The 26785-nt window shown below is 38.3% G+C and overlaps 1 protein-coding gene across 12 annotated transcripts; it reads right to left on the bottom strand.

Moving 5' to 3' along the window:
• Nucleotides 1–3755: 3755 nt before the first annotated feature.
• Nucleotides 3756–25545, bottom strand: LOC109914075 (calumenin). 12 transcript variants are annotated; one of them, XM_048610068.1, is made up of 9 exons: nt 25440–25528; nt 23023–23114; nt 20857–21012; nt 20148–20384; nt 16501–16694; nt 11334–11500; nt 10149–10209; nt 8367–8566; nt 3756–7715 (listed from the first exon to the last, which is right to left on the bottom strand). In XM_048610068.1, exons 4-9 carry the CDS (start codon nt 20366–20368, stop codon nt 7611–7613), a joined length of 948 nt encoding a protein of 315 aa, XP_048466025.1. In that variant the 5' UTR covers nt 20369–20384; nt 20857–21012; nt 23023–23114; nt 25440–25528; the 3' UTR covers nt 3756–7610. The 12 variants fall into 12 exon arrangements, with proteins under 12 accessions (XP_048466025.1, XP_048466026.1, XP_048466027.1 ...); XM_048610069.1 differs by having other exon boundaries at nt 25452–25512; XM_048610070.1 differs by lacking the exon at nt 25440–25528 and adding an exon at nt 25045–25173.
• Between the last annotated feature and the right edge of the window lie 1240 nt (nt 25546–26785).

Raw genomic sequence — 26785 nt, 5'->3', positions numbered from 1 at the left:
TTAACCTGACGGTCATTATACCTGTCAAGGGGAGAGATTGAGAAGGAGAATCCTTCATGGTAACCTTTGCCGCTGCAGGAATTGAACCCACACTACTTGCATCATTCTGGATTGCAAACCAGCTGTCAGTTAACAAAATGACTAAACTAGGATTTCTTCTCTTTGATGGTGTTAGTTAAGGAACTCAGCAGTCACAACCCTGTGTCTTTTCATAGACACTTGAATTACGGAGTGAGGAAGTCGAGGTATCCGTTAAAAATGATTGCAGCTCAACCTCCTACACTGTTCTAATGAAACTCAATGCAAGCTTGTAGAACAGCACTCTAATTTCCATTGAACACTGCAGCCTTGTGGAATCAAGTTCAGGTTATAACCAAGACTCACATTTTTCAGTCAGCAGTTGCTGGTAATGACTGTGCTGTTGCCACTTTCTTGTTTCATTACCCCTTCGAGCTTTGCACCATCATCAATTTTGTCTTTACTCTTTCTTGCTGGCGTTCTTATCCCTTTTCCTACTTTATGAACTGATAGATCTCTAACTTCTCTCAGTTGTGAATTAAGTGTTCACCATTAATTCTCCTCGTCACACAGATACTATTTGTTTTGCTGAGTTCTGCAAATACTTTGTGTTTTAATTTCAGATTTTCTACATCCTATAGTATTTTGTTTTAGAGAACAACTACTAGTTTGCGAAGATAATTTGTAACTCACCTGGTGTGTATGAAGGACTCTCCTTCTCAATGTCTCACCTCACATTAGATGTAGTGGTCCTCAGGTTAAATCACCACTAATTGTCTCTTTCTAATGAGAGAATAGCCCTATGGTCTGGTAAGACTACGGCAACTTGATTGGATTCTGGTATGTGAAACTACTTACATTTATATAAAACTTATTTTCATGGCATTATGGTATCTAAAAAGCTTTAGAGCCCATGCAGCTCTTTGCAAGTGGATTCACTAATAGAAGTTAGGAAAATCAGCAGCTGGTTTGCACACACCAAGCTCCCAAAATACAATAATTTAACTTTTAGAAGTTGGTCAAAAGCATTCAAGACAGGAACAAGTATGACACCAAGGCATGGTCTCTACTGGACCAGCTGATCTCAGGATTGCAGCTGGAAGGGTCCATTTAGGCACCAGATTCACAGGCAAAGGGAAGGACAAACTTTAAACAAGACTTGAGTGCAGAATCCAGTGTTTCACCATTAGAGATGCCAGTTTTCAGGTGAGAGGTTAAATTGGGGCTCTATCTGTCTCTGAACCAAATATAAAAGATTCCAATAACAATTATTTGGAAGAGCATAAGTGCACTCTTCGGGCCAATATTTAATCCTTAGCTGAAAATATTAAAAAACAAATGATGTCAGCATTTACTTTTCAAATGCTGTTTGTGCACACTGTCTGCTACATTTTCCAAAAATGCAACAGTGATACTTCAATGACATTTCATTGGCTGCAGAGTGTTTGGGACATCAAGATCTTCAAGGCGCTGTATAAATATAAAACATCTTTAGATTGTGTTATTTAAACAGAAAGGACCAACTACAATTTGCATTTAGAGCATCTTCAACATATACGATGGAAAGGGCAGCATATGCATTGGAAAACTACCACCTGCAAATTCTTCTCCAGGCCACACACTATCTGGTCTTAGAAACTATATTCTTTCACTGTCAATAGGTTAAAATCCTGGAACTCCCCTTCCTACAACCCTGTCATCCTGAAGACTGTAGTACAAGACAGCAGCACACCAACACCTTCAAAGGCAGTTAGAGATGGGCAACAAGTGATTGTCATGCCCTCATCTCATGAATTAATAAAAATACAAAAGGCATGATCAAACATAATTTGGGATGTGACCAAGAATTTGATCTGAGCTAGGTTTTAAGGAGTATCATAGAAGGCAGAGAGGCACAGAATTGTGTGAGGTGTAGAGATGGAAAGATGGAATTCCAGAGTTTACAACCAAGGCCAATGGAGGTACAGTCACTAATTATGGGCAAGAGGAATAATGAGAACAAATTCGGAGAACAGATCAGGGGGTTGTAGGGCTAGTGAATGGTTAACAGATAGAAAAGGTATTGATGAGTTTGAAACATTGAGAGTTTTATTTTTTAGAACAGGCAATGCCAAACCAGAAGCGTAGTTTTGTCAGATTGCAGAGGGGTGATGAGTGATGAAAACGCAGTGAGTGAAGGAAATTCTACTTCTACTTCAGAGACTGTTCCTTTTCAAACAATTTTAAAAGGGCATTAAATTATCATATCATACATACCATAATAATTACTATGTTTAAAAAAATCAAATGGAACCTGTTCTATTATATATGTTCAGTTTAAAAGATTTAAGATCTTCACCTAACCCTAATGCAAATATATTTTAACGGATAGAAAGGTTGAAAGGGATTTGGGCCAAATGCAGGCACATGGGACCAATTTAGTTTTGGAAACTTGGTCGGCTTGGCTGAGTTGGGCCGAATGGTTTGTTTTCATCCTGTATAATTCTATAACTATATACATCAGCTTCATTCATTTTAGTCCACTTCCTAAACCATGCATTCATGCAATTGTTCGACATAGGTAATGAGTAAAAGGATTTTTGCTATTGTTAAGTTTAAGACAATGTTCCTTTCCATATCTGTAAGTAAAGAACTTTGGAAGCAGGTCTACAAAACCACAAAAATGTTGGAGCTGGAAACTGGTAAACCAAGATAAAATAATTAAACAAACAGAAGTTTAGAATTCAAACTGTCACTTTGAAAGTTTAACAACTTCTTTTTCAGTATAGAAAGTGACAATGTAACAGTTCAGAGGAATAGCAAGTTTAGCTGAGTTATAACAGAAGTTCCAGCTAAATATTGCTTGTATGCAACTTCTGAAGTGATCAAGTATTCCAGAGGAAGGGAATTGCCTAAAGGAACAGGTGTGGTTTTATATTCAGTCCAAAACAGGTAGGTTGCAGTGCCAACTTTCTGACATTAAGAAAAAGAACTAAACTTTGGTAAATTCATTCTGCAGCATTGAATCTGCAGCACACATTCTGTTAAATATTTAGACTGATTTGAAGACAAGCATTCAGCCACTACATGTAATCTTCAATATTCAACCAGGATGATAACTATTGCATCAAATGTGCTGGGTGAAATAAAGTGTTTGTTGAACTGTTCCTGGATCCAGCTTCCTCTTTGAATACTCTGACCAGAACTGAAAGTTAGACCTCATTGTCTATATTCAGGAGCTTCAAATGGAGCAAGAAATTATATGTCTAAAGTGGGGACTCAATTCCATGTGCACATCCACTTTCTGCTTCACTGAAAGATTAAAGTTTGATTACAATTGCTCACTATTGCATCAACAACAACCGGGCTATATTTCATCAAAAAGAAACCCATATAAATGGATAGACTTTCAAAAATTAATTAGCTGTCAAACATGGTGATGGTTATTGCTGGACGACTGATATACTTTACATTCCTTTTCAGTTAATTTGGAAATATCTGGTTGGGGTAGTGACAAATACTCCATGAAAATAATTTGCAAGCACAACTTTCTATTAGCTGCTCAGTAGCTATCAAAGAACACAATACAGACAAAGGAAAACCTGCAAGATTGTGGAAGAAAAGGTCTGGTGCAGAAACTACAATTGGTACAAAGGGCTGATTGATAATATTCAAGGGCTAGAATAAAGAGACTGCATAACAAGAGAACAAAGCAAATCCCATAACAATTGTGATCTCTGGAAAAAAACACAAAACTCTTTTTATTTTAAAAAAACCCACTTTATTGAAGATTAGAATTCAATTCAAAGCGACACAGGCAAACATTTTACATGAAGAAAATGTGCTAGTGTAGACATATTAAAAACGTGCAATTTACTGATACTTCAAGTATGGTGTGAGTGACAGCTCAGACCTGCCCAACAGCCAAAGGCAGCAAAACCAGATGTTTAAATGGATTTCCAAAAATATATAGCAAACATTTGCTGAATGTCCCAGTGATGCACTGCAACTGATTTTACTACAAGATCCCACCTGCCCTGACATGATAAACGTAGTTCACTTTACAAAACGTGCATCTACTCCTCTCACCCAGCACACAATGCAGTCTGACCAGTTTGAGCAGCAGATTTGGACCTCCATCTCAAACTAAAAATTATTCTACTGATTCAGTTTCCTGAATTTTCTCTTCTTACAAACTGTTGGGTCTTCCTAGGACAGATTTTGACAGGCAATAGTTGCACACCAAAATGTTTCCAATGTAACCAGAGTCATATATTGGTAATAAATGTTGAGCATCTATTGAACTCTGGATGCATCACATTCCAGCCCAATTAAGACCATAAGATATTTCATATTACTCTCATTCAGTGGATAGAACCACATTTTTGATTTCTTTTGAAATAAGACACAAATCTCTTTCTTTGCACTGATATTCTAAATCTATTGAGGGTTATAACAATTAAATTAGATTTAACTAATTTTAAAAAAGTTTCACACAATCTAAATGAAACCCATTAACTTCACCTCCAACATTAAAACAATTGAATCCATTTCTGAATTTGCATGGCAGGATGGTTGGCCAAGTTAGAAAGGCTTCTGAGAGTGGGAATAAGAAATTTCAGTCATTTACGAAAAGAGGGGCTACTGGTGTAAAAGCAGAACAAATGAAATTATGAATCTACTGTACTGAGGTTAATTATTACAACTCAGGCATTCTTTTGAAATCCTCAGTTGGACTCCAGACTAGAAGTCTCTCGCAAGTATATTAGTCTAGCATATAACTCACTCATGTATTACAATATACAAACTCCTTGATTAAATTCTTGTCTGTAAATAAATTGCCCAAAGAATCTTCTTTGAAGAACTCTCAAACAAAGCAAGTTTTGAAACAAAATTCAGTGTTTACTGAGAGAAAAAAAACTCAGCTGTCTGCTTAGAAACAGGAGGGCAGCAGTGAAGGGTTGAGGGGTGGGGGGAGAAGGTGGTAATTAAAACTGCTGTATTACAACACAAGGAAGGATCGACTTACACTAGAGGTTCAACTCCCAGTCTCAAGTCAGTCACCCGGGTTAGATGACATCCATTCAGATTCCCATTACTTAAAAAATGAATCCAAGTCTACCTGTTCTCCTGATTATTCACTCAGCTAAATGCGAAGTGGAATGCGATTGACAATTAAATGTCACCATGATCAAATCTTTGGCTGTCTAGATAGATTTAGATTAGAAGTCAATATCTAACATAAGTTGACAGGGCAGGGAGGAATAAAAAAACTGCATAGCTGTTGCACATGAATCTTCTCAAGAGCTTTAGTCAAATGTGGAGATGTGAAATGTGAAATGCTCTGTGTTGGGCACTTAACTGGAGGACACAAGTTATCCCTTAATCAGCATCATAGATCAGGTGGATTCAAAACAACATGTTTTGGTTTATCATTTCTAAATAATCAAAGTTAGATCATTACATCGAAGGAGGATCTGAGCAGAGACGACTAAGCAGTGCAGCATACTCTTAAAGAAAAGATTGCTCATTTTTATAGGTAGAACAAAAAAAGAAAGCAAGGAAGGAAATTATGCATCTTAAACTCAATGGGCTAGAAAGTTAGATCAAAGTTTTGGACGCAAACGTTACTGGCAACAGATCTCATTGTATAGAAAAGGCAGCTAGCTAACTTTTCTTCTGCATGCTGGTTGACGTATAGCTGGCAGAGTAGAGAGAGGGAAAAAATCCCACAATTTAGTAGTATATGAATACTGTTCAGAGCAACTCAACAAAATGAAGTAGGAAAAAGTCAGACTATGGCTATTTTGAGCACTGTGTGTGGTTTTGAACACCAATAGATACCAAGAGCTTTAACCACATGTCTCTGCAACCTGCAGGCTAACCATACCACTGTGTGATCAAAGTCAAACTGATGGCTGTTGAACACTGTGCAGTACCTTTGATGCTCATTTCCTTTCTTTGTTCCCACAAACTATTGTGAATACGAATGGAAGAATTTTCGACATTTGTGTCCCGCCGTTACATGGCGCAACACCATATGCTTTAGAATGCCAATTTGGTCAAATGCAAAAAATGCAAATCAAAACCGCAAACACATTAAAAAATTCATTAGAAACACTGTCAATATTAGTCAACATTTTTTTTCCTGCTCGAATTGAAAGATCGTTCATTTGAAACATTAATTCAGTTTCTTTCCACATAGATGTTGTCTGATCTGTTGGGTGTTTCCAAGTTTTCTCTTTCTCAGCCAAGTAAATAGACTACATAAGATACATTCCTAATGTACACATAAATGCATTAGTAACAAGAAAAATCAACTATATGTCTCATTGTATGTACAAATATAACACTGAATTGACCTAGTGACTGAATTCTGGCTTTTTTTTTAAAATAGTATGTCACTTCCATGAATGTTTATATTAAAACTCTCCAAATATATATCTCTCCTCAAAGCACAAGATGGCAAATATAGGATAACAAAATGACCAAGTTACAGAGTAACATTTCAGGTGGAATTTCAAGATGGAATTCTCACAAAAGGATGCCCAGTTCGTTTAACGATCAGCAAAATGGCATACCTACCCTCATCAGTGAGGGGATCAACCTGCCTTTAACTGATTGCCAGTTGGGTTACAAAACATAATGTACGGTTTATTTCTAAATACTGTTAAAGTTTAACCTATAGATGGCAGCAGAGACCAGTGAAAGGCTGAGAGAAATAGGGACAAAAAAGTTACATTGCAGCTATTATTATGTATTAACATGATCAATACTATATACATTTACTATACTTTTCAGGAGGGAGCCTGACTGGTTCTTGACCGGGAGGAGACTGTTTTACATGAAAGGAAAGTGTCTTTATCAATAAATTTTTGAATACTAGATCTTCTAGACAGGGAATTACATGGTGGTTCAAGGGGCTAAGGGTGTTTTAGTCATGGTGCTCCAGCCATATAGGCAGGCAGAAATGGACTTCCCTTCTCCAATTTTGTGTTAATAGCATAATTCAATTCCTTTTCACGTTGTGGCAGTATATTACAGAATGGTGGAATGCTGCAGAACACAAATGCAACAGGTGGCCAAGGTAATTTATTGAGGGTGTATCCAGTTCCCAGCATTTGTCCATACATATACACAAATGCACACATTGGCTTGAACTCCAAAATGGCAATTGTACAAACAAACCCCTCAAGACAGGAAACAAATGACCTGACCAAAAACTACTTCCATAATTAAAGCATTTCTTGAATTTTATGCATAAGCAACTTTTCTGGACTGCTAATTAACCAGGCCATGGAGCTTCCTGAAAATTAAATAGCCGCTGCATGGGATTAAAGTTATCCAATCAAAAGAAGAAAACAATACAAAAATAAATGTGGTTAGGATTCTACACATACTTGGGAAATATATACCAGTAATTACACATCACTCTCCAGACACAAAATGGCTGCTTCTTTACAACCACCAACCCTCCTTCTCTGCTTCTGAATAGAACACAGTTAACAACCTGAGAACAGAACACCAAGTTAAACAGCAAATTGTAAAAAATAAATTATCCCTTCTTTATGGAATGGATTCTTGTTCGTTCTCCACAGTAGTTATCAACACACTTAGAACTCATCATGTCTTACTAAGGCCTCTCCAAAGTCTGTGGCCTGGCTTCCCACAAACAAGTCATACTTTTTGACTATTTCTTCTTTGGTGAGTTTTCCATCCTGGAACAAATTTGGAGGCAAACAATTATAAAAGATGTCACATATAGGAGAAAGGCTTTTAAGAACAAGGACAGGCCATTAGATCAACAATTTTACTTCTTGGAAAGATCAAACAAATTCATCACATCAAATATTCAATCTGTCCTCCTCGGAAATGTTTTTCATTGCCTTCTGAATTTTCTGAATTCACCCCTATCCCATGTCTTTCCTTCAACTTAATTCAAAATAATTTTCCTTTGAGTGAAAAGATGTTTGTTCAACATTGGTGTTAACCCTTGAATATTTTCTAAATGTTTAAAACTAGTCTTGACTTTAATTTGAGGGGTAAAAACATTACTGTAATGAATTGTGCAAATTCCCTTCCTAATTTTCAGAAAGAAAACCATAGCTTATCCACACCGGTCACAATTTTCCTTCCTATTACATCCCAACCATCCATCCATACAGTTTTATTATTGGCCAGCTCCAGTAAAGAGAACGTAGGGAATTTTAGACCTTAGGTGCTAGACAGCTGAAGGATCAGGCACATATGAAAGACTGATGAAAACTTCATTAGGCACGTATGAAAGATTGATGAAAACTTCACTAACAGGACTAAATGTTTAATATAATCAAGTGCATAAAATTGAATGAGTAATAGGAATAGATCACCTTGTTTTCATCAGACTCATAGACAAGATGTCGGGCTTCAGCCTCAGCATGGTCATAGTCAGCTGGCAAGATCCAGTCTTTGGTTTCATCCTTATCCATTTTGCCATCTTTGTTGCGATCTCTGAACTCTGTGAATTGCTCACGCTCGGTTTTGACCCAATCAGGCTCATGGCCATCACTGTCTGCAGTGTACATATCACCTGAAAGTATTGAAGGGCGGTCACACACAACTTTACCCTTTGAACTTCTGTGATCCTGACCCTAGCAGCAAAACAACTTTGCTTAAATGTACCACGGTGATTAAAAAGTGGCAAACTTCCACTTGCTCCAAATGTCTGGCACCAAGAGCTCTGCTTCCATAGAGACTTCTATCTGTCAAAGACAACTTACTGCAGATTTGAAAAAAAAAAACTCAGGAGAAAGCACATTACATTTACTCCAACACCGCCATCCTCCCCACCCCCTGCCACAACTCCCTCCCCCAAACATCCCCATATTGATCAAGTAAAGCTCAAGAGACCAACTCAATATTGCAATCCACATCATTTAATCTTGACTGGATAATGAATGTAGATGAAATTTCTACAGCCTCACTAGTCTAGGGCCATGGCTCAGCAGCAGGCTATGTACACAATTAATTAATTGTTAAATGCAAAGAAATTTAATCCGTGAATTACAAATCAATTTCCCTCCGATGTCCTAGCCAACATTACTCTTCTATTAACATCACAAAAGCACATCTCACTGCTGTACATGGTAGCTTGCAGTGGACAAATTAGGTGGTGCATTTCCAAGAATGTAATAATGATATACTTCAAAAGTGCTAATCAGATGCAAGCCATTTTAGGATATTCTGGTATGAAAGACGCTATACAACACTTTTCACCTCAAGTATTTGCCCCATTCAAAAAATCACCTGGCTAAGCACGCCCACTCTTAATTCACTACCTCAACCCAATTTTTCACCCACTCCTTTCAGTGGAAATTCTCTCAGTGCAGCTTGTATTCTGTTCAAAACTGAGATAGTCAGTCAGATATCCTACACAATAGACAAATGTCTGGTGTTATCCCTTTTCAACTTTCTTGATCTGTCCTTTTTCCTAGTCAAATTAGCCAGATTGTCTTTTGTCACCACCATTATCCCTAACCATTGTATAATTGCTATACTTCAGTATTGCACCGTCTCCTCTGCAAAACCTTTGAGCTTTAGCTGAAATGTGTTCCTTCACTCATCAAAAAGGTGTTCTCTTATTAGCAGCCAAACAAATAAGGGCTCAACTTCCAAATGTTTGCCTGCATTAACTCTTCATTATTTTTCAGGCTACAACTTTCCTGAGCAGTCGAACATTAATTCATGGATTAGTTAAAATCTGGCAACTCCAAAGCCAACTGTTCAATTCTTACCTGTAACATTGTACAGGTTTAAATCCTTTCCTTTTCCCTTGTGGTCAGCTAGAGCCTGAAGTGTCAATCCTCACTAAGCTGAGCATGATCCATCTATTCCATCAAGAGTAATTAGATATGCACAGTATCACCCATGTGTTGGTGAAACCAGATACATTTGTTGATTTCCAAATCAGCCTCAATTCATTTCAACTCTTGTGCATATTTCTGTCCTTGCCAATCACTACACCCATTCCAAAATCCTCCAGCATCTTTCACTTGCTGTGACAGCATGCTGCAGCAGCAATATGCGTCACTCATGCTCCTACCCACAATTGATCTGATGCAACTTTAGCCTCCTGTTTTTAATCTGTGATCTTCCAATTTCAATCTACTTACCAATATACTCCTCCAAATCAATAAAGCCATCTCCATTCTTATCAATGTCTTCCATGGTTTCCTGCCAGAAAAACAGAGCTCTTGTCCATTTCTGGATATAAAAACTTACAACAGGAGGTAATACATTGCCGTATTCATCAGAGTTTTGAATGCTGCTCAGAAAGTAAAAACCTACTTTAAAGAAAGAACTAACATAACTTTGCATAATGGGAGTGTTATGCCCTTGGCAAAGTCTAAGTGTCTATACATCCAGGAAATCAAAATTGTTAACAAAATCATTGACCATTTTCCCGTCATCCAATTAAACAAAAATTACACTGTTATGACTTTTCAACTAGGAGAGTACATATCATCAGAAAAATAGAGAAACAGTCACAAAAAATGCCAGAAACAACAAAAAGTCTCTAGTACAATAGTTGTAAAAAGGAATACAGACTCCGTTTGTAGGAAGTGAACACACAGTTTGGGTTTAACTGTGCAGAGTGGCAAGTGTCTGCAAACACCTTATTACAATGAAGGTGGAAAGAAGAAGCTTGAAAATCCAGCAAGAAACTGGACACTGTTAATTTGTTGGCAACTGGTGTAGTTGAGAGTCAAGATCACTTGCATAAACTTTGTTTCTTTTGGAATCAATTAAATGGGTCACAAAGATCTTTTCTGGTTGTGTGGATGTCTCACACAACCATGTTATTCAGTGCCAACCAGTTACATAATTCCAAAAAGCCACAGCAGTGTTTATTCTTCTAATCCTCAATCCCATCCCTCATCAAATATTCATTCAGTTCTTCTGCATCTTGATGTATTATGTACTAATCTGACTTTCTCAATTACTTAAAAAGATAGAGAGATAGCATAACAGAATTAAATGAAGCAGAGTAGAAGCTTGTATACAAACATATACCAGTGTACATCAGCTGGGTTGAATGGCCTGCAGCTGCTCCACATAATATTATGCCACTTTAAATAGAGTTGGGAGAAGGGCTCTTGTGGCACAGTGGTAGTATCTCTGCCTTTGAGCCAGGAGGCTTGGGGTCAAGTCCCACCTGCTCCACAGCTGTGTCATCACACCTCTTGATAGGTTAATTAGAAAATATAAAAAAAGCAGACCCAGATTGCCCATAATGGGCTTGGCCTGTAAATATTAAGTAGTGTTGGGAGAAAACATGGCATCATCAAAATACTGACCAGCACAACAATGTCTTTCATATGGTCATATTCCTCTGGATGCAGGAAGGCAGTGAATTCCTCTTTTGTAGCAAACAGGTCACCATTCTGGTCAGCCTTTTTGAACCTGCGTTCATCTCTTGCCATCATCTGTTTGTAGTTGTAGCCATCGTCAGCATCCACATCGTCTGTGGAGATCAAAAGGATGTAGAAGGAAAAAGGGGAGGAAAAAAAACAATTCCAACATTAGTAAACAAGTTGAAAACAGAGGCACATGAACACTTGATCGATTCTGGAGAGAATGTTAGGTCCCAGATAAAAGTTCTGACTGAATGCTGAAGCAAAGAACGTGTGTTTATACATCAGTCTTTAAAGTACTTCACTCTTGCTTTGGATGCTACAGGAATGTCTGCTAAAAGAAAATTCTGCATTTTCTCAAAAATTACCCTGTAAAGAAAGAAAAGAAAAAACCCGATTACTCAATCAAGACTAGTGTAATTTCCGCAATTCCATGGTAGTAACCTATTAAAAACAAAACATCGACTTACTCCCAGTGAGTTTTCTTTTTGTTGGTTTTACATGGTCAACAAAAAAAAAGTTTGGTCTCAGTTTTGATCCATGTCAAGTTAATGAATATCAAGTTAGATCAATAAAACAAAAGAACTGGAGGTGCTGGAAATCTGAAACAAAAACAGAAATTGCTGGAGAAACTCAGGAGGTCTCTCAGCACCTGTGGGAAGAAAGCAGAGTTAACCCTTCAGGTCCAGAGAACTTTGTTCTGAATGTTAACTTTGCTTTCTCTCCACAGATGCTGCAAGACCTGCTGAGTTTCACCAGGAATTTCTGCTTTTGTATCAGGTCAGATCAACTGACCTTAGTGATCAACAGAAAGAGCATTACAAGAAGCCAATGGGAAAATCTAAATTCCATTTGCCAAGATGAACACTTGGAAGATCTACCAAGAGTAGAACTGACAGGTCGCCGGTTTATTGTGAAAGGGATCACTTAACATGGAGAAATCAATTTATCCTATTTATACCTTTAAGTGTTGATTATTCCCCTTTATAATGTAACAGTAGACATTTAATGGTTGACATATCACAGGTGGCATAGTGTTAAAACAAACTCTTCTCCACTTGCTTCAAACCAAGATTCTGATTCCCCACATTTCCTGCATGCCAATCCCACCTATAAATCCTTTTGTCTATCACTGATATTTTAAATTTTGTGAAACATTATACTGAACACAAAGACTGACACATACAGCTTTTTAAATTATACAGTGCATACTTAAATCTCTGACAGGGTTTAGTGATCAATCATGCAATCAAAACCACAACTCCAGACACTTTTAAATGAGATTCATCAACAGAATTCACCAGTCATGTACAAGCAGAACTTATTCTAACACATTCTTGTGAATGTGTTAGAATACTCAGCTGCACAAGCTTTTACATTTGCTGCTTGTGGCTGGCTCAATGTGCCATAGTGGTAAACAGTTCTTTTAATTACATAGGATGGATTCATGTGGCTCAAATTCCAAAACTAATACAATGAATTTCCTTGTGTGCATGTACTGCTAAACTGTCTGCTGCAAAACAAAACTTTGAAAGCGCATCATTTATTCAGAAGACTTCCTCATCCTTCTAAAACTCCATGCACAGTACATTATTATACCTAAACAAAACAATCTTTCCAGCTAGTTGGGTTGCTATAATGACAAGACAAGGCTATGCTTTACAGCATTTGGATAAAACACTACATTCAGCAAAGATAAACATTCTCTTTGCACAAATCATGTTGTGACTCTCAAAGAAATGTCAAATGTTTTGTCATTCATTTGGGAGAAGTAGGCTTCACTGGCTTGCTCAGCATTTATTGCCCATCCTATATTTTGCAGAGGTGAGTAGCCTTCATGAACTACTGAAGTCTATTTCATGCAGACACACTTACAAAGTTGTCAGAGAGGGAGTTCCAGGATTTTGACCCAGTCACAATGAAGGAATAATGATCTTGTTCCAGTCAGTATAGTGAGTGCTTGGATAGGAACTTACAGGTGGCGTGTTCCCAAATATCTGCTGCCCATGTCCTTCTAGATGGTACTGGTCATTGGTTTGGAAGGTTCTGTCTAAGGAACTTGGTGAATTTCTGCAGTGCATCTTGTAGAGGGTACATACTGCTGCTATTGTGTATTTATTTTGGATGGAATGAATGTTTGTGCATGTGGTAGTGATCAAGTGGCCAGTTCTCTGGCAGATGTGAACATCCTTGAATGTTGTTTGAACTGTATGCATCCAGATAAATGGGGAGTATTCCATCACACTCTTCTTGACTTGCACCTTGTAGATGGTGGACAGTCACTGGGGAGGCTGTAGGGGAGTTGTTCACCATTGAATTCTTAGCCTCTGACCTGCTTTTGTTGCCAGAATATTTAGATTGCAAATCCAATTCAATTTCTGGTCAATGGTAACCCTCAAGATATTGGTTATAAACTACTAAGCAATGGTAATGCCACTGAATGTCAAATGAGGACAATTATTTTCTCTTGTCAGAGATAGTCATTGGCTGACACTTGTGTAAGGCAAATGTTACTTGCCATTTATCAGCCCAAGTCTGAATGTTGTCCAGGTCAAACCGCGTTTGGACACAGACCGCTAGAGTATTTGAGTAATCGTGAATGCGCAATGCTCAAGACCAATCAGCAGCAAAATCCCTATTTCTCATTTTATGATAGAGGCAAAGTCATTATTGAGGAGTCAAAGATGTTTAGGCATAGGGCACTACCCGGAGGTCCTGTAGCTGTGATGATTGGCCTCCAATACCTGCAAACACCTCCCTTTACGCTACATATGACTCCAAATTAAAGCTTATGGAGTTAATGTGGGAAAGAGTAGCCAAATTAAAAGATCAGCCATGATCTTACTACATCAGCCTACTGTTACTGCAACTTATGTTCATAAGATGAATGAATAAAGTCCCTTCTACTATGTCGAACCTCTTCATGTCATTTTGTAGTTGTTCAAAGAAGTGCAATTTTGCATTTTGAATTAGGGGCTTCAACATGCTGCAAGCCTACTTTCAAAAACAGCTGCAGTGAGGATATTCAGAATTATTAAATAGATGCAAAAGCCAACCAAAAGGAGACTTCCATCCCAGAGTGGTCTCTTGGTCTCAGAAGTGACAGACCTTTAGCTTCAGGTCTTCATGTGTACAGTACAAGTGAAATATTGAAGAACTTGCCCAACATACTGATGTGGAGACAACACACTGAATGAAAAGGGTATGGTTCTTTGTGGTGGGTGCAAAGTGAAAATTCTAGAAGGAAATTACCTGGAGAAAGATTCAGCCATTCTATATCACTTAAAATTAAAGCATTTCTTCCACATAAAAGTGAGAAATGTGGAACTTGGTCCTCAAAAAGCTTGTGGATGCAGTTGGATTAATTGAATTTTAGGACTGTAAATGGTGGAATTTTGATAGGCATGGATATGAAGGATTTGGACCAAAGCCTGGCAATTGGAGTTGAGGTACAGAAGGATTGGCCATTATGAAAGAAGGCTTGGAGAAAGAGTGCACAAGCATAAGACTGGTGGTCAGACAACGGCAAGAGAAAGGAAGACACGATGGCAGTCAGCAGACCTGAAAGAGGTAGAGAGAGAAGTACCCGATTCTTCAAACATAGCACCACTGAGAGCAGAGTCAGCAACTTCCCAAACAATTCAAGAGAGCAGGGGCATGCTTTTATTAAAGGAACGGTGGACTTGTCTAAGAACAGCAGCAATGGGAGATTAAAAAAAACTGGTGGCACAGAATCCCTTCAACCTGTCAGCCGAAGAGTGAGGTCACAGGATAACACGTATGTGACTGAGGAGAATTTCTTCTGGGTATCTCTTGATTGGCCAATTGATTTAAATCAGGAGACATTACTACACCTGAAGAGTACCAGCAAGAAATCCACCTTTAAAATATTTAACATCTAATTAAATACAATAAAATGGCTGAGCAGGTGTTGCACTGCAGCAATAATATGTGGGAGCTGGTGTTGCCAATGTGATCCACAATGACCACATCTGCAGCATCAGTTGGCTACTCAAGGAACCTCAGCTCAGAGTGGAGAAGCTGGTGTCTGAACTGCAGTCAGTATGAGAGATCATGGTGGTGGTGGCGGTGCTGGACATTTTCAAGAGACACCCCTTAATTTACTTACATCAAAGACAGGAGTAATAGATCTTTTCAGGTTGTGTTGACGGAAATAGTGGAGTGCTGCAAGGATCAGTCCTACAGCTTCAATTATTTACCATCTTTATTATGCGTTGGAGGAGAGGGCAGAGTGTAATGTATCCAAATTTGCTGATGATCCAAAAGTAGTTGAGGAGGCATGTTGTGATGCAGACATAAGGAAGCTACGACATGTTTAGATATAGGTTGAGTGACTGGGAAGAAAAACTTGGCAGATAGCATTTAACTTGGGAAACTGTGAGGTCAATGCACTTTGGTAGGAGGAATCAAAAGGCAGACTGTTATTTAAATAAAGAGAAACTCCAAGAAAGTACAGAGTCGAGGAATCTCGGTGTTCTTGTCTATCAAGCGTTAGCATACAGGTGCAGCAAGTAATTAAGACAAATGAAATTTTGTCCCTTAATGTTAGGTGGTTTGAGATTAAAAGTGGGAAAATCTTGTTACAACTGGAAAGGGTGTTGATGAGGCTGCACTGTACGATTTTGGACACATATTTAAGAAAGTGCGTATTAGCATAGGTGGCTGTTCATAAGAGATTCATTAGGCTGATTTTTAGGAGGAACTGGTTAACAGATCAATATACCTAAACAGGTTAAACCTTCATTCATTAGACTTTAGATGAATGAAAGGTGACCTTATTAAAACATACAAGATTTTGAGGGTACTTGAAAAGGTAGATACTGAAAAGCTGAATGGCTTACTCCTGCTCCTATTTATGTTCTTATGAATGCAATGTCCTGATGGGTGTGAATTTTTATTGCTAAATTACAAGGTTACAATACAGCTTGAAGTCTCTAGTAATGCTAGGAGGATCAGAATTCATATTGAATTATTTTTACAACTCGTAGCGGGGTAGTCCAGCACCAAAATTCCTTCTCCTGTTTACTGCCACTAACTGTTCTCTCTTCAGTATTGCATGCAGCTCAGTGTCCCGCCTGCTGCTCCTTACCCAGGTAGTAGCCGTATGTTACGTTTCTGTATTCCTCCCAGGAGACAAGCCCATCCTGGTTACTGTCGAAATCTGGCCACTGGCGCCCAACATTCTCGAAGATGTACCTCTTCTGAGCCCGCTTTATCCAGGCCTTCAGCTCTGCCTCCGTCACAAATCCGTCCTTATCCTCATCTATTTTATCTACTATCATTCTACAAAAAGACAAAAAACGTGTAGATGGAAGGGTCAGACTCTGAATCTTAAAGAGTTGTCATAAAAACCTACCCAACAGGGACCCATAGGTCGCATTTTTGTATTCTTCCCAGGACACGAGGCCATCGTTGTCTAGATCATGACCCTTCCACTGACGGTCGACATCCTCGTAAATCCAACGCTTTTGTGCAAGTTTAATCCATTTCTTAATCTCCTCCTCTGTAACAAACCCATCCTTGTCTCCATCGATCTTATCTACAATTTTTCTGTTGGGAAAGTCAGAAAACCCGGGAAAGGTTAGGAAAGGAGCTTGGAGAAGCTGAAGGACTGGTACTTATGTTCAATGTAGTGAAGGATTCTGGAGAGTTACATAAGAATGGATACCTCTGTGGAGTGCACTCCCCATTAGCTTTGCTCTTACAGCCACCTTAAATTAAATGTTAGAGAGGGTGACATGTATGTAAAAGTCAAAACTTCAGCTGTGGATTTAACAGAAGAATAGATGAACTCAAACTCCCCAGCACAGACAAACAGATCAATTGTAATGCCCCTCTAGTGTTCCCATAAGTGGAATCAGCCAATTGTAAAGCCAGGGACTAACTAGAATCATCCTGGCTTTTATGATCGAGAGGCTAATGAACCCTAAAGGAACAATTTAAAAAAAGATTCACATAATCTAGTCTTTCATCTGTAGAACCAGAGCTCAAATCTAACTCATTTACTAGAATGAAATAAATCTGTTCAATATCTTTGAAGGTTACAAAAGGTGTTGTATTTGAGCAGACTCAAACATAAATGTAGTGACCCCAATTATTCCTAATCTATAACTCAAAGAAGTCACAATAGCTGGACTGGTTAAATATCAAAACAGTTTTGAAGAGGTGCCAGACTACAGCTTTTAAACTTTGCAAGCAATGATCTGGACTGAGAGAATTTGGCGCCATGATGAAGTATATATGTTGCATATTGCAGTCTTACATTTTCAGTACATTGAGGAGATGTGACCAAAGACACAAGAAAGTGGATTTCCAGCAAACTTTGTTTTAACTGGCAACTTGTGAACCAGCACTCTCAATAAACTAGCAAAAATTATATGCCTCAAGTATGGAAGTTTACTGTATTATCATGATCTCCACGATGCCCAAGTAGTCAGTTGAGGGTGTGAGTGAGAAGGCTTTCTGCCGGTAAGCTAAGGCAAAGCTGCATTATTATTTAAGTGATTTATGTTGTAAATGAAGTACAAGACTGATGCATATTCCCCCTGTATTACACTTCTACTACTTAATGTGTGCTTCTACATTGATCATGTGGACCTTTTGATCAACCGGTATATTTGATGAACAGGTACACTCCTGGTCCCGTTGGTGCCAGTTAATAAAAGGTTTGCTGTACTAATGAGTTTTCTGAAGTGGAAAAGGGAAGTAGCAAGGGCTGAGTGGAGGAATAAACTTTTCCACCACTGGTGGTTGATAGGGATGGAACACTTATTAAGTTCAGAATTTAAAGCATAGAAAACGTAAGCTACAATGTGGCACTGGGTCTAGAAAGATAAATGCCTAACTTTGATATACAAACATACAGATCAAGAGCGGAATAGGCACTCAAACTTGATCCACTATGCAATAGGATTATGGCTCAACTGATTACTCCATATTTCCACCTAATCCTTGATAACCTTCCACCACAATACTTGGCAAAAATCTGTCCAGCTGTGCCTTAAATATATTAAAAATCTGTGCAATTTCTTTCCTAAAGAAAAATGTGGTGGAAACAAACAAGTAGGGGAAAAAAAAAAAAAGAGGGAAAACAAAAATCACCTTTTCACTCTTAAATGGATGCCCCCTGGTTATTAAACAGTGACACCCAGTTCTAGGTTTTCCCATAAAAAGAAACATCCTCTCCACATCTGCCCCATCAACCCTCTCAGGATCTTGCATGTTTCAAGCAAGTCACCACTTACTCTTCTATAGCCCAGAGGATACAAGCCTAGCCTGTCTAACTTTACCTCAAGATAATCCACCCTTTCCAGGCTTGGTCTGATAAACCTTCTTAGAACTGCTTAAAAGGATTGATGTTCTTCCTCAAATAAAGAAACCAATACTGTACATTACTCAAGATGAAATTGTACCAGTGCTCTTCATATGGAACCAGAAATGGTCCCACTTTTGTATTTAACCCCCTTGCAATAAGCTTGCTGCAGCTATACTAAACATTTTGTGATTTATGAACCAGGAAAGCCCTGTACATCTCAGAATCTGCAATCTCTTACTAGTTAGTCAACATATGTTTTTATTTTTTCCTGCCAAAGTGGGCAATTTAATTTTCTCATGATACTTCATTTGCCAGTCCTTTGCCCACTTAGTTAAGGAGCCTACCAAGGTATATAGATAGATTATGTCACGCTCATAACTTCCTTCCCTATTTGTGTGTAATCATAACAAACAATTTTAAGTCAAATGCCCCAAGAGATACAGAACAGGTAAAATTAGAAAATCAAAAGGCTGCTTTTGAACACAAACACAAGACGATCAAATGTTGACACAATCAAAAAAGGGTTTTAAGTTACAAGCAGCAGAGTAAGGCCATTCTCTGTAATGAAGTAAAATGAAAGCAAAAGCACTCAATAACAAAACAGGTGAACAAAGCTAGTGTTGAAGTAGTCCTGGGGACTCCCTGTTTTACAAAGACTTTAAAAAGTTAAACAGAATTACTTACTGAATTAACATGCATTTTCATTACATTTGCTTCCTGGAGACTTCATCCCTTTCTTTCTTGAAGGTGTCAACTTTTGCTCAGTATAGTTCCACACAACCCAAAACCCCATTCTGGAAAGATCCCAGCAGCCAAGAGGGATATTACATAATCATATTCATTGTTGTCCACAATTGTAAAAGAGGGAAATAGAACCCACCAATGACTTATATAAATGACATGTTTCAGAAAAAAGGGTAGTACTAACACAATCAGAGCAAAGAGGAGATAACTGACCTAGCTACACATGTTTCTACAAAGGAAGCTATCAAGTGAACTATTGTAATCTTGACCTTTTATTTTAAAAGAAAAGATAATATCAAAATCTGGATAAGTAAAAATGGCTTTAAATTCCTAATCCCACTGCTATTAGAGTGGACTTATAACCAAGGGGTCTTGTCTATTGTAGAAACAGTATTAAAGCATTGGTTCTTAAATGACAGAAGATGGATGCAAAACAAAATTAATATTGAGACATTAAACTCCCACAGAGGAAACTGTTACACCTATGAAGTTTTAGGATCTAATTCACACCAAGGAATTTCCCATAAATCTAGCCGTAGAGATTCAAACTCAGAATATAGTTCCAAACTAAGTAAAAGTTGGTTGTGTGCTCATAGAAAAATGTTTAAAAGATGGTCAACAGTACAGCTTTAATGTAAAATTATTTGTTCAATATTTTCTGACATGTTCTTACATACCCAAGTCTCTCTTTGCTCTCCTCAGGAGTGAGCTGATCGAATGTCTTTGCCTCCTCAGCTCCAAGGAAGGCATCGTGGTCATATTCAAAGTTCTCGGAGTCATCATGCACCTTGTCACTTAATTCTTTCTCATGGAAGGTACGATCCTTCTTTTCAGTTGGTTTGCTCAGGGCATAAACACCACACATGGTCAGGTACAGGATCAACTTTGTTAAACCCATCACGTCTGTGGTCTTTCTGTAAAGGAGAGATAATACGAGAAAACACAATTTAGGTTATTTTAATACACATGCAGGATTGAATGGAGAAAAGTGGATTTAGAAAGCAAATAAACTTTTTCCTAAATTCTAAAGTAAGAAACAAATGCTGACTACTTGACCACCTGGGAAAAAATAACATTTATAATCTGACTATTCCAAGCACTGATTAAAGCATATAAAATGCCAATTAATTACACTTCATTAAATTTCCTTATTATTCTGCCAGAACTTCTCAAGTATCACTCAATTGGCAGTAAGATAGCCTCAACAAACCATACCTGTGCCAGAGATCGTGTAGCCAATTTACTAGGTGATACACAAAACAGCCTGTGTAGAGCCACTTAAAATGCATCTGCATCCTTTTTCATTGTCCTTTGACAAAAGGTTCCGGCAATTCTGTTACACCCGTTAAAAGGATTCCATCTCCCAAATGCCATTTAGTAACTAACCTTTTTTAGGAAAGCAGGCATAGAGATGATTTAAGCATTGCCAGAAATCAGGTACTTGGATTTTTGTCATAGCCAGGAACTGGTTTCGACTGCAATGTTGCCATTGTTCGCACTCATGCTGGTCTTTTGGGTGATGTGCTACAGGAAATTTAGCATCTATGGGAACAGCATTCCACAGCAGTTTCAGGAGTTGGAAAATTGTAGGATGGAAAAAAGCATAGCATTGAAACTGTCATCAGTTATGTTGACACTTCTGTATGATACTGAAATAGTGCTGCAATATTGGAGTATATCATTCTTTAAAATTATAAACAGGCTTCATCTGATGAGGTGACTGAGCTGGAGTATCCTCTAGGTACCTTAGTCAACATTCCCACCAAGAAAAACAGATCACTGATCAGAGTGTGCTTGCTATAAATTCCATTTTATAAAAGTCACACAATAGTATTTAATAAATGATGTGCCTTATTAGGTGTTACTCTACAAGAGAACAATTTTCACTCTTTATTTACTCAACTTCGAGATACAGTAATATCAACACAAAAAACAATGGACAAAAGCCTAGAAGTAACTAACTTGATTTGTAAAAACAATTGACCAATAAAATCAAATTCCAATTTATGAACTCTAACTAGTATAAAACATTGGAAAAAGATGCAGCTAACTCCATGCCACATATTGCTAAGACTTTGCTAGGATTCAATACTGAACAAATGTTCTACATTAATGCCAAATACAAGCAAAAGAATGTCTATTAGCTATGATTTATGTCTTTTGGACAATCAAATCTCAATTATTGCAGGTTACCAGTCGTGATCACTCTTTTCTCTATATATAAAGCAACCTACTTTTGTTCATCTCTTCCTTCTGCACTGCCCGCCCAAACTCAACACATTTAAAACAAAACAGCCATTTCCTAACAGTATCCACATATCCCTGTCCAACGATGAACTATTTCCTAAGTTTGCATCATGTGAGTTTCTTGAACTGCTGCCATTTCACTGCAACTTTTGTAGATTGCTTCATTTTTCAGACTTTTAACTGCATTCCCCTGATCTCATAATGAGGTTCTTTAATGCACTGAGCTATTCCATTGCCTTTCTACAAAAAAGATTATAAACCTGAAACTCTTAACACCGTATCCAATTCTTCTGGCTATCTTGATCAATCTCTATTGTGTCAAACATGGAAAATTAATCTTATAATTGTCAAACAAACCTCACAGCTGTCTAATTAATGAACAGATGCTATTTTATACATTGCTCTCCTACAAAACTTTAGCATTACAGCTTACTTGAATAAAACTTAATACCACAGAGGAGACAGTGGCCTAGTGGTAATGTTACTAGTTTTGTAATCCTGAGGCCCAAGCTAAGGCTTGAGGAAATGGGTTCAAATCTCATTTAAAATAATTTAATAGAATCAAAAGTTTATCAGTTTCATGGATGCCATTCCTCTCATTAATTGTAGTAAAAGATATCTAGTTTATTAATCTCATTTACAGAAAGAAATTTCCCATTCTTACTCTGGCTTACACAGAACTCCAGACCCACAGCAATGACTTTTAACTGCTCTCTGAAAAAGACTGTAGTGGATCAGGGGAGCAATTAGGGATGAACAAGAAATGTTGGCTTAACTAGTGACACAGACATCCCATTAAATATTAAATAATTTTAAAAACTAGCAAAGTGGAAAGGGCACAATATCATATGTTCTCATTTTTGGTGCATCTTATACATGGGAAAGAATGCAATTACTGTTCTTTGTGCTCCTTTAGCACCAAAGTACCTAAACATCACGGCATAAAATTCCTGACTAATAAAATGGCAAGTTCCTTTTTTTCCAACAAGTTTGCGATAAAAATTAATAATGTCATTCTATGATGATAATTCCTATCCTTTTATCAATTTGAGGCATATAAACCATTATATTGAAACATGACCTATTTATCCTCAAAGGCACTCAAATCATTACTTTAAAGTTGCACCCACCACATGCTCTCATGTCATATAATTCACAATGTTCAGCTTTGACACTACATTGCTACATGTACTTTACACTTTGTGGTCAACTTCAAAATGTTCACCATTGTGTTTCACTGGAAAACTGATGTTATGCTGTTGAGGTTAGATTTTTGGAATGGTGCCTCATTATTGGTGACATCACCTTTTCTGTTTTGTAATGAATGGTGATCAACGTTCCTCCAGTACAACGGTTATTACATTTCAAAACTACTTCTTCATTTGTTTCAGGATGCTCTGAGGAAGTGAAGAGCACAGCATAAAGTATTACTTTATTATAAGTTCCAATAACAAAGATCACAAGTGTAGTTCATGGTCATTTGCAACTCAACACCAAATTTTAGTGACAAACCAGGAAAGAAAACATTGAAATTTTCAAGACTTTTTAGGCACAGACAATTACAAATTTTCAAATTATACTTGCCTGTGAACTATGTATTTATGTCATTACAATTGTATGTGCTAATAGACAGATGCACAAATCAGCAGCCATCAATTACTTAATTCCCAAATAGCCATAATCTCATGCTGTTTGCAAACTTGGAAATGGGTGCAGGAATAGGCATTTGCCCCTCGAGACTGCTCTGCTATTCGTCTTTGTGACAGCTGATCTTTGATCTCAACATCACTTTCCCATATTACCTCCCATATCCCTTGGTATCTGTAATATTCAGAAATCTATCACTCTCTATTTTGAGTACACTCAACAACTGAGCTTCCACACCTCTCTTGGTAGAGATTCCGATGTTTTTAAACTGCCTTTTGAAAAATTCCTCCTCATCCTCCTGCTGCTAGGTGGTACTTCTCTCCTGTCCTGGAGTTTTCAGATCCCTGTCCCCAAAGCCAGGGGAAATATCCTTCTTGCATCTAGGTAATACCCACTTCTGGAGTGGGAAGGACTTGAACTCAGACCTCTAGGCCAAGAGGCAAAGGCACTATGACTGCACCACAAGAGCTCCTTTTCTTCCATCTATCTATGCTCTAGAGTATGTAGGTCCAGTCTCCTCACCCTCTCCATATTTATCCATACAGGTTTTCAAGTAGGGGTGGGATCTCATATGAATACAAAGTTTAACCTGTCAACAAGAAATTATACCAGCATGATGAGATTACAAATTTCATTCCAGATATGCTCATTAAAGTTGCTCCTTTCTACTTCCCTCAAGCATTCCTATCTCAACGGTAATAAATTTGACACTCCAAATGGTAATTCTCAGTGGAATGAGTTGGTTATGTGCATAGGTGCATTATCAGCAATAGGCATTTCATCTCCGTGCTGTAGGAGTCTATGAGAGAACCTGGCTGATACATGGCACAGTTACAATGGTTGACCACTATAAAAGGCGGTGCCTCAGATCTCAACAGCTTAGAAGGAGCTGACAGCTGGGTCTTGAAGAGTAACAATTGGTAATTGTGAACAAATTTGTTTTAAAGTTCATTATATAACTGATTGGTGCATTGTTGGAAAGTTTGAGTAATTTGGAGGCTACTGAACAGAAATAGTTTGAGGATGCTGAGCCAATTACCACACCCTAACAGAGATCAGGCAGCTGAATACAGGATCAAACCTGGAAATTAAATTCTGGTCTCCTTGCCCAAGACAAAGTGAAGATAAGTAGTCTATTAAGTGTTTAATTAAATTAAGTCATAATTATAGCTTTCAAAAGCTAGTAATCTAGGGAACGACTCACCACATTATTGCTACCGACTTTGAAAAAAAGAACAAAAAAAAAACTTACCTACCATATCATCTATAATTAGCTTGGTGTCATCTCAAAAAAATAGATGAACCTGAGTAAAATAAACGTGCGGCCAAAATATTAAACTTAAGCCCTATCCAGTCTGTCAGGTAGGGACAGAAGATCTAAGACTACTATTCAAAGACCAGGAGAGATCCCAGTATTCCAGCCAACATCTAAACATAATCAATTACCTGATCATTTAACTCACTGCTGTTCATGAAACCTGCCAGACAATAATAACTACACAAGATGTAAATCTTTTCAACACTGTAAAGTCAGAAAAAATACCACATGATATGTTTCACCAGGACTGGAAAGACAATGTGAAGATTTTCTTTAGGGCTGAAAATCATCCAATATTATTTAATTTAGAAGTTAGAAGAAAAGCTCTTGCAAAGGCTGTATTCAAATTGTTTTTAACCTACCTTCAAAATTTAAAAAAAAATCAAAACTGGAGGAATCTAATTACAAGTACAAAGGTCAATCCACAAACATTTCCAAATGGCAGGCTTTGCCCATTGATCTTCATGGTTAAATGAACCGGGTAACTGTTCATTGCAGCACAACTATCAGTTTAACAGTTTTAACATAATTTACCCACTAATTTGACTTTAATCGAAATTTAAATCAAATAATGAAATGCAATAACGGAAAATAATAGTTACAAAAATAATGTAGACGTTTAAGTTGACAATTTACCTATTGAAAGGGAGTGCTTACCCCTATATTAGTTAGTTTCACTATTATCTTCCAATTAATTGAACAACCAATTAATGTATCAATTCGTACTATTAACCACGACCAAATTAATTATAATTACCAAATTTCTCACCCCTTCTTCTGCCGTCTATCCACTCTAAAGGGGTCTACCGGAAATTGCCCACCCCTGCAGTAAACGGAAATAAACTTGCTCCTATTAACCAATCACCGCTCGACCCTTGTATTCCAGCCTCTCCTCTGACGTCATGAAGGCCGGTCTCCATTGGTGGGTTATTGCGCGGGCTGCTATTGGCTGTAAACCGCCACGTCGCGCGCCCAGTTGTCCCGCTACGCAGGCAAATGCGTGTTCCAGGCTACGCGCCGGCGCAGTACGTTGGCTGATCACTATGGGAACCGGGGCGGTGCCTCTGATCTGCCGTGCCTTACATGGATGTGGCGTGTAAGTTTCGGAGAGTAACGGTTGTCCATTCTGAGGTGAATAACCAGTTTGCGTATTACAGTGTTTGAAATACTAAAGCCTACTGAACAGAAATAGGCCATTCTTCCCTGCAGTTCCGCTTCAGCTGCGTGCCCAGTGAGACTAAATTGCGGAGGCGGGGTCAAATTAAGGACATTTTTATCGTGGAAAACTGTCCTCGGGTCAGAGAGGGATGGGGAACAGGGAGAGAAAGAGAAGGGGTAAGGACGATGCCAGAGAACCTGAATTTATAAAGCTCGAGTGAAAGAGACCACAAACAACCAGGAGCTGACAAGGTGTAGAGCTGGAGGAACACAGCAGACCAAGCAGCATTCGAGGAGCATCAAAGCTGACGTTTCGGGCCTAGACCCGAAACGTCCGCTTTCCTGCTCCTCTGATGCTGCTTGGCCTGCTGTGTTCATCCAGCTCTACACCTTGTTATCTCAGATTCTCCAGCATCTGCAGTTCCTACTATCTCTCTCAAACAACCAGGAGACTGGATGACCGCCCATAGAGTCATACAACACCGGAACAGATTCCGTGGCCCAGCTCTCCACACCGACCAGATATTCTAAACTGGTCTAGTCCCGTTTGCCAGGATTTGGTCACTATTTCTAAATTCTTTCTAATCATAATACCCATCCAGATGCCTTTGGAATGTTGTAACTGTAACCGTCTACACCACCTTCCATGTGAAAGTTGCCCCTCAAGTCCATTTTATAGCTTTATGGTGAGGGGAAAAGATTTGTCTTCTAGTTTTGAACTGGCATAGCCTGTGGAAAAGACCTTGGCTATTTGCCCTATCCATGCCCATTATGGTTTTATAAACCTCCCTTGAGGGGAGATGATGGCCTAGCGATATTATCGCTGGACTGTTAATCCAGAGACCCAGATGATGTTCTGGGGACCAGGATTGGAATCCCACCACGGCAAATGGTGAAAGTTGAATCCAACAAATATCTGGAATTAAGAGTCTAATGATGACCACA

The sequence above is a fragment of the Rhincodon typus genome, chromosome 22 (genome assembly GCF_021869965.1).
Source record: "Rhincodon typus isolate 14 chromosome 22, sRhiTyp1.1, whole genome shotgun sequence".
Classification (NCBI taxonomy): Eukaryota; Metazoa; Chordata; class Chondrichthyes; order Orectolobiformes; family Rhincodontidae; genus Rhincodon; species Rhincodon typus.
Note: the sequence above shows the minus strand (reverse complement) of the source record. Positions and strands in the feature narration are given on the sequence as shown.

Excerpts from the sequence above, each read along its gene's own strand:
- LOC109914075 (XM_020513653.2), bottom strand. The coding sequence starts at position 20,368 with ATGGGTTTAACAAAGTTGATCCTGTACCTGACCATGTGTGGTGTTTAT. Across the intron at positions 16,962-20,147 it reads GAGAGCAAAGAGAGACTTGG|AAAAATTGTAGATAAGATCG; the intron begins GTATGTAAGAAC and ends CTTTCCCAACAG. Across the intron at positions 7,716-8,366 it reads ATGAGTCTGATGAAAACAAG|GATGGAAAACTCACCAAAGA; the intron begins GTGATCTATTCC and ends AATTTGTTCCAG.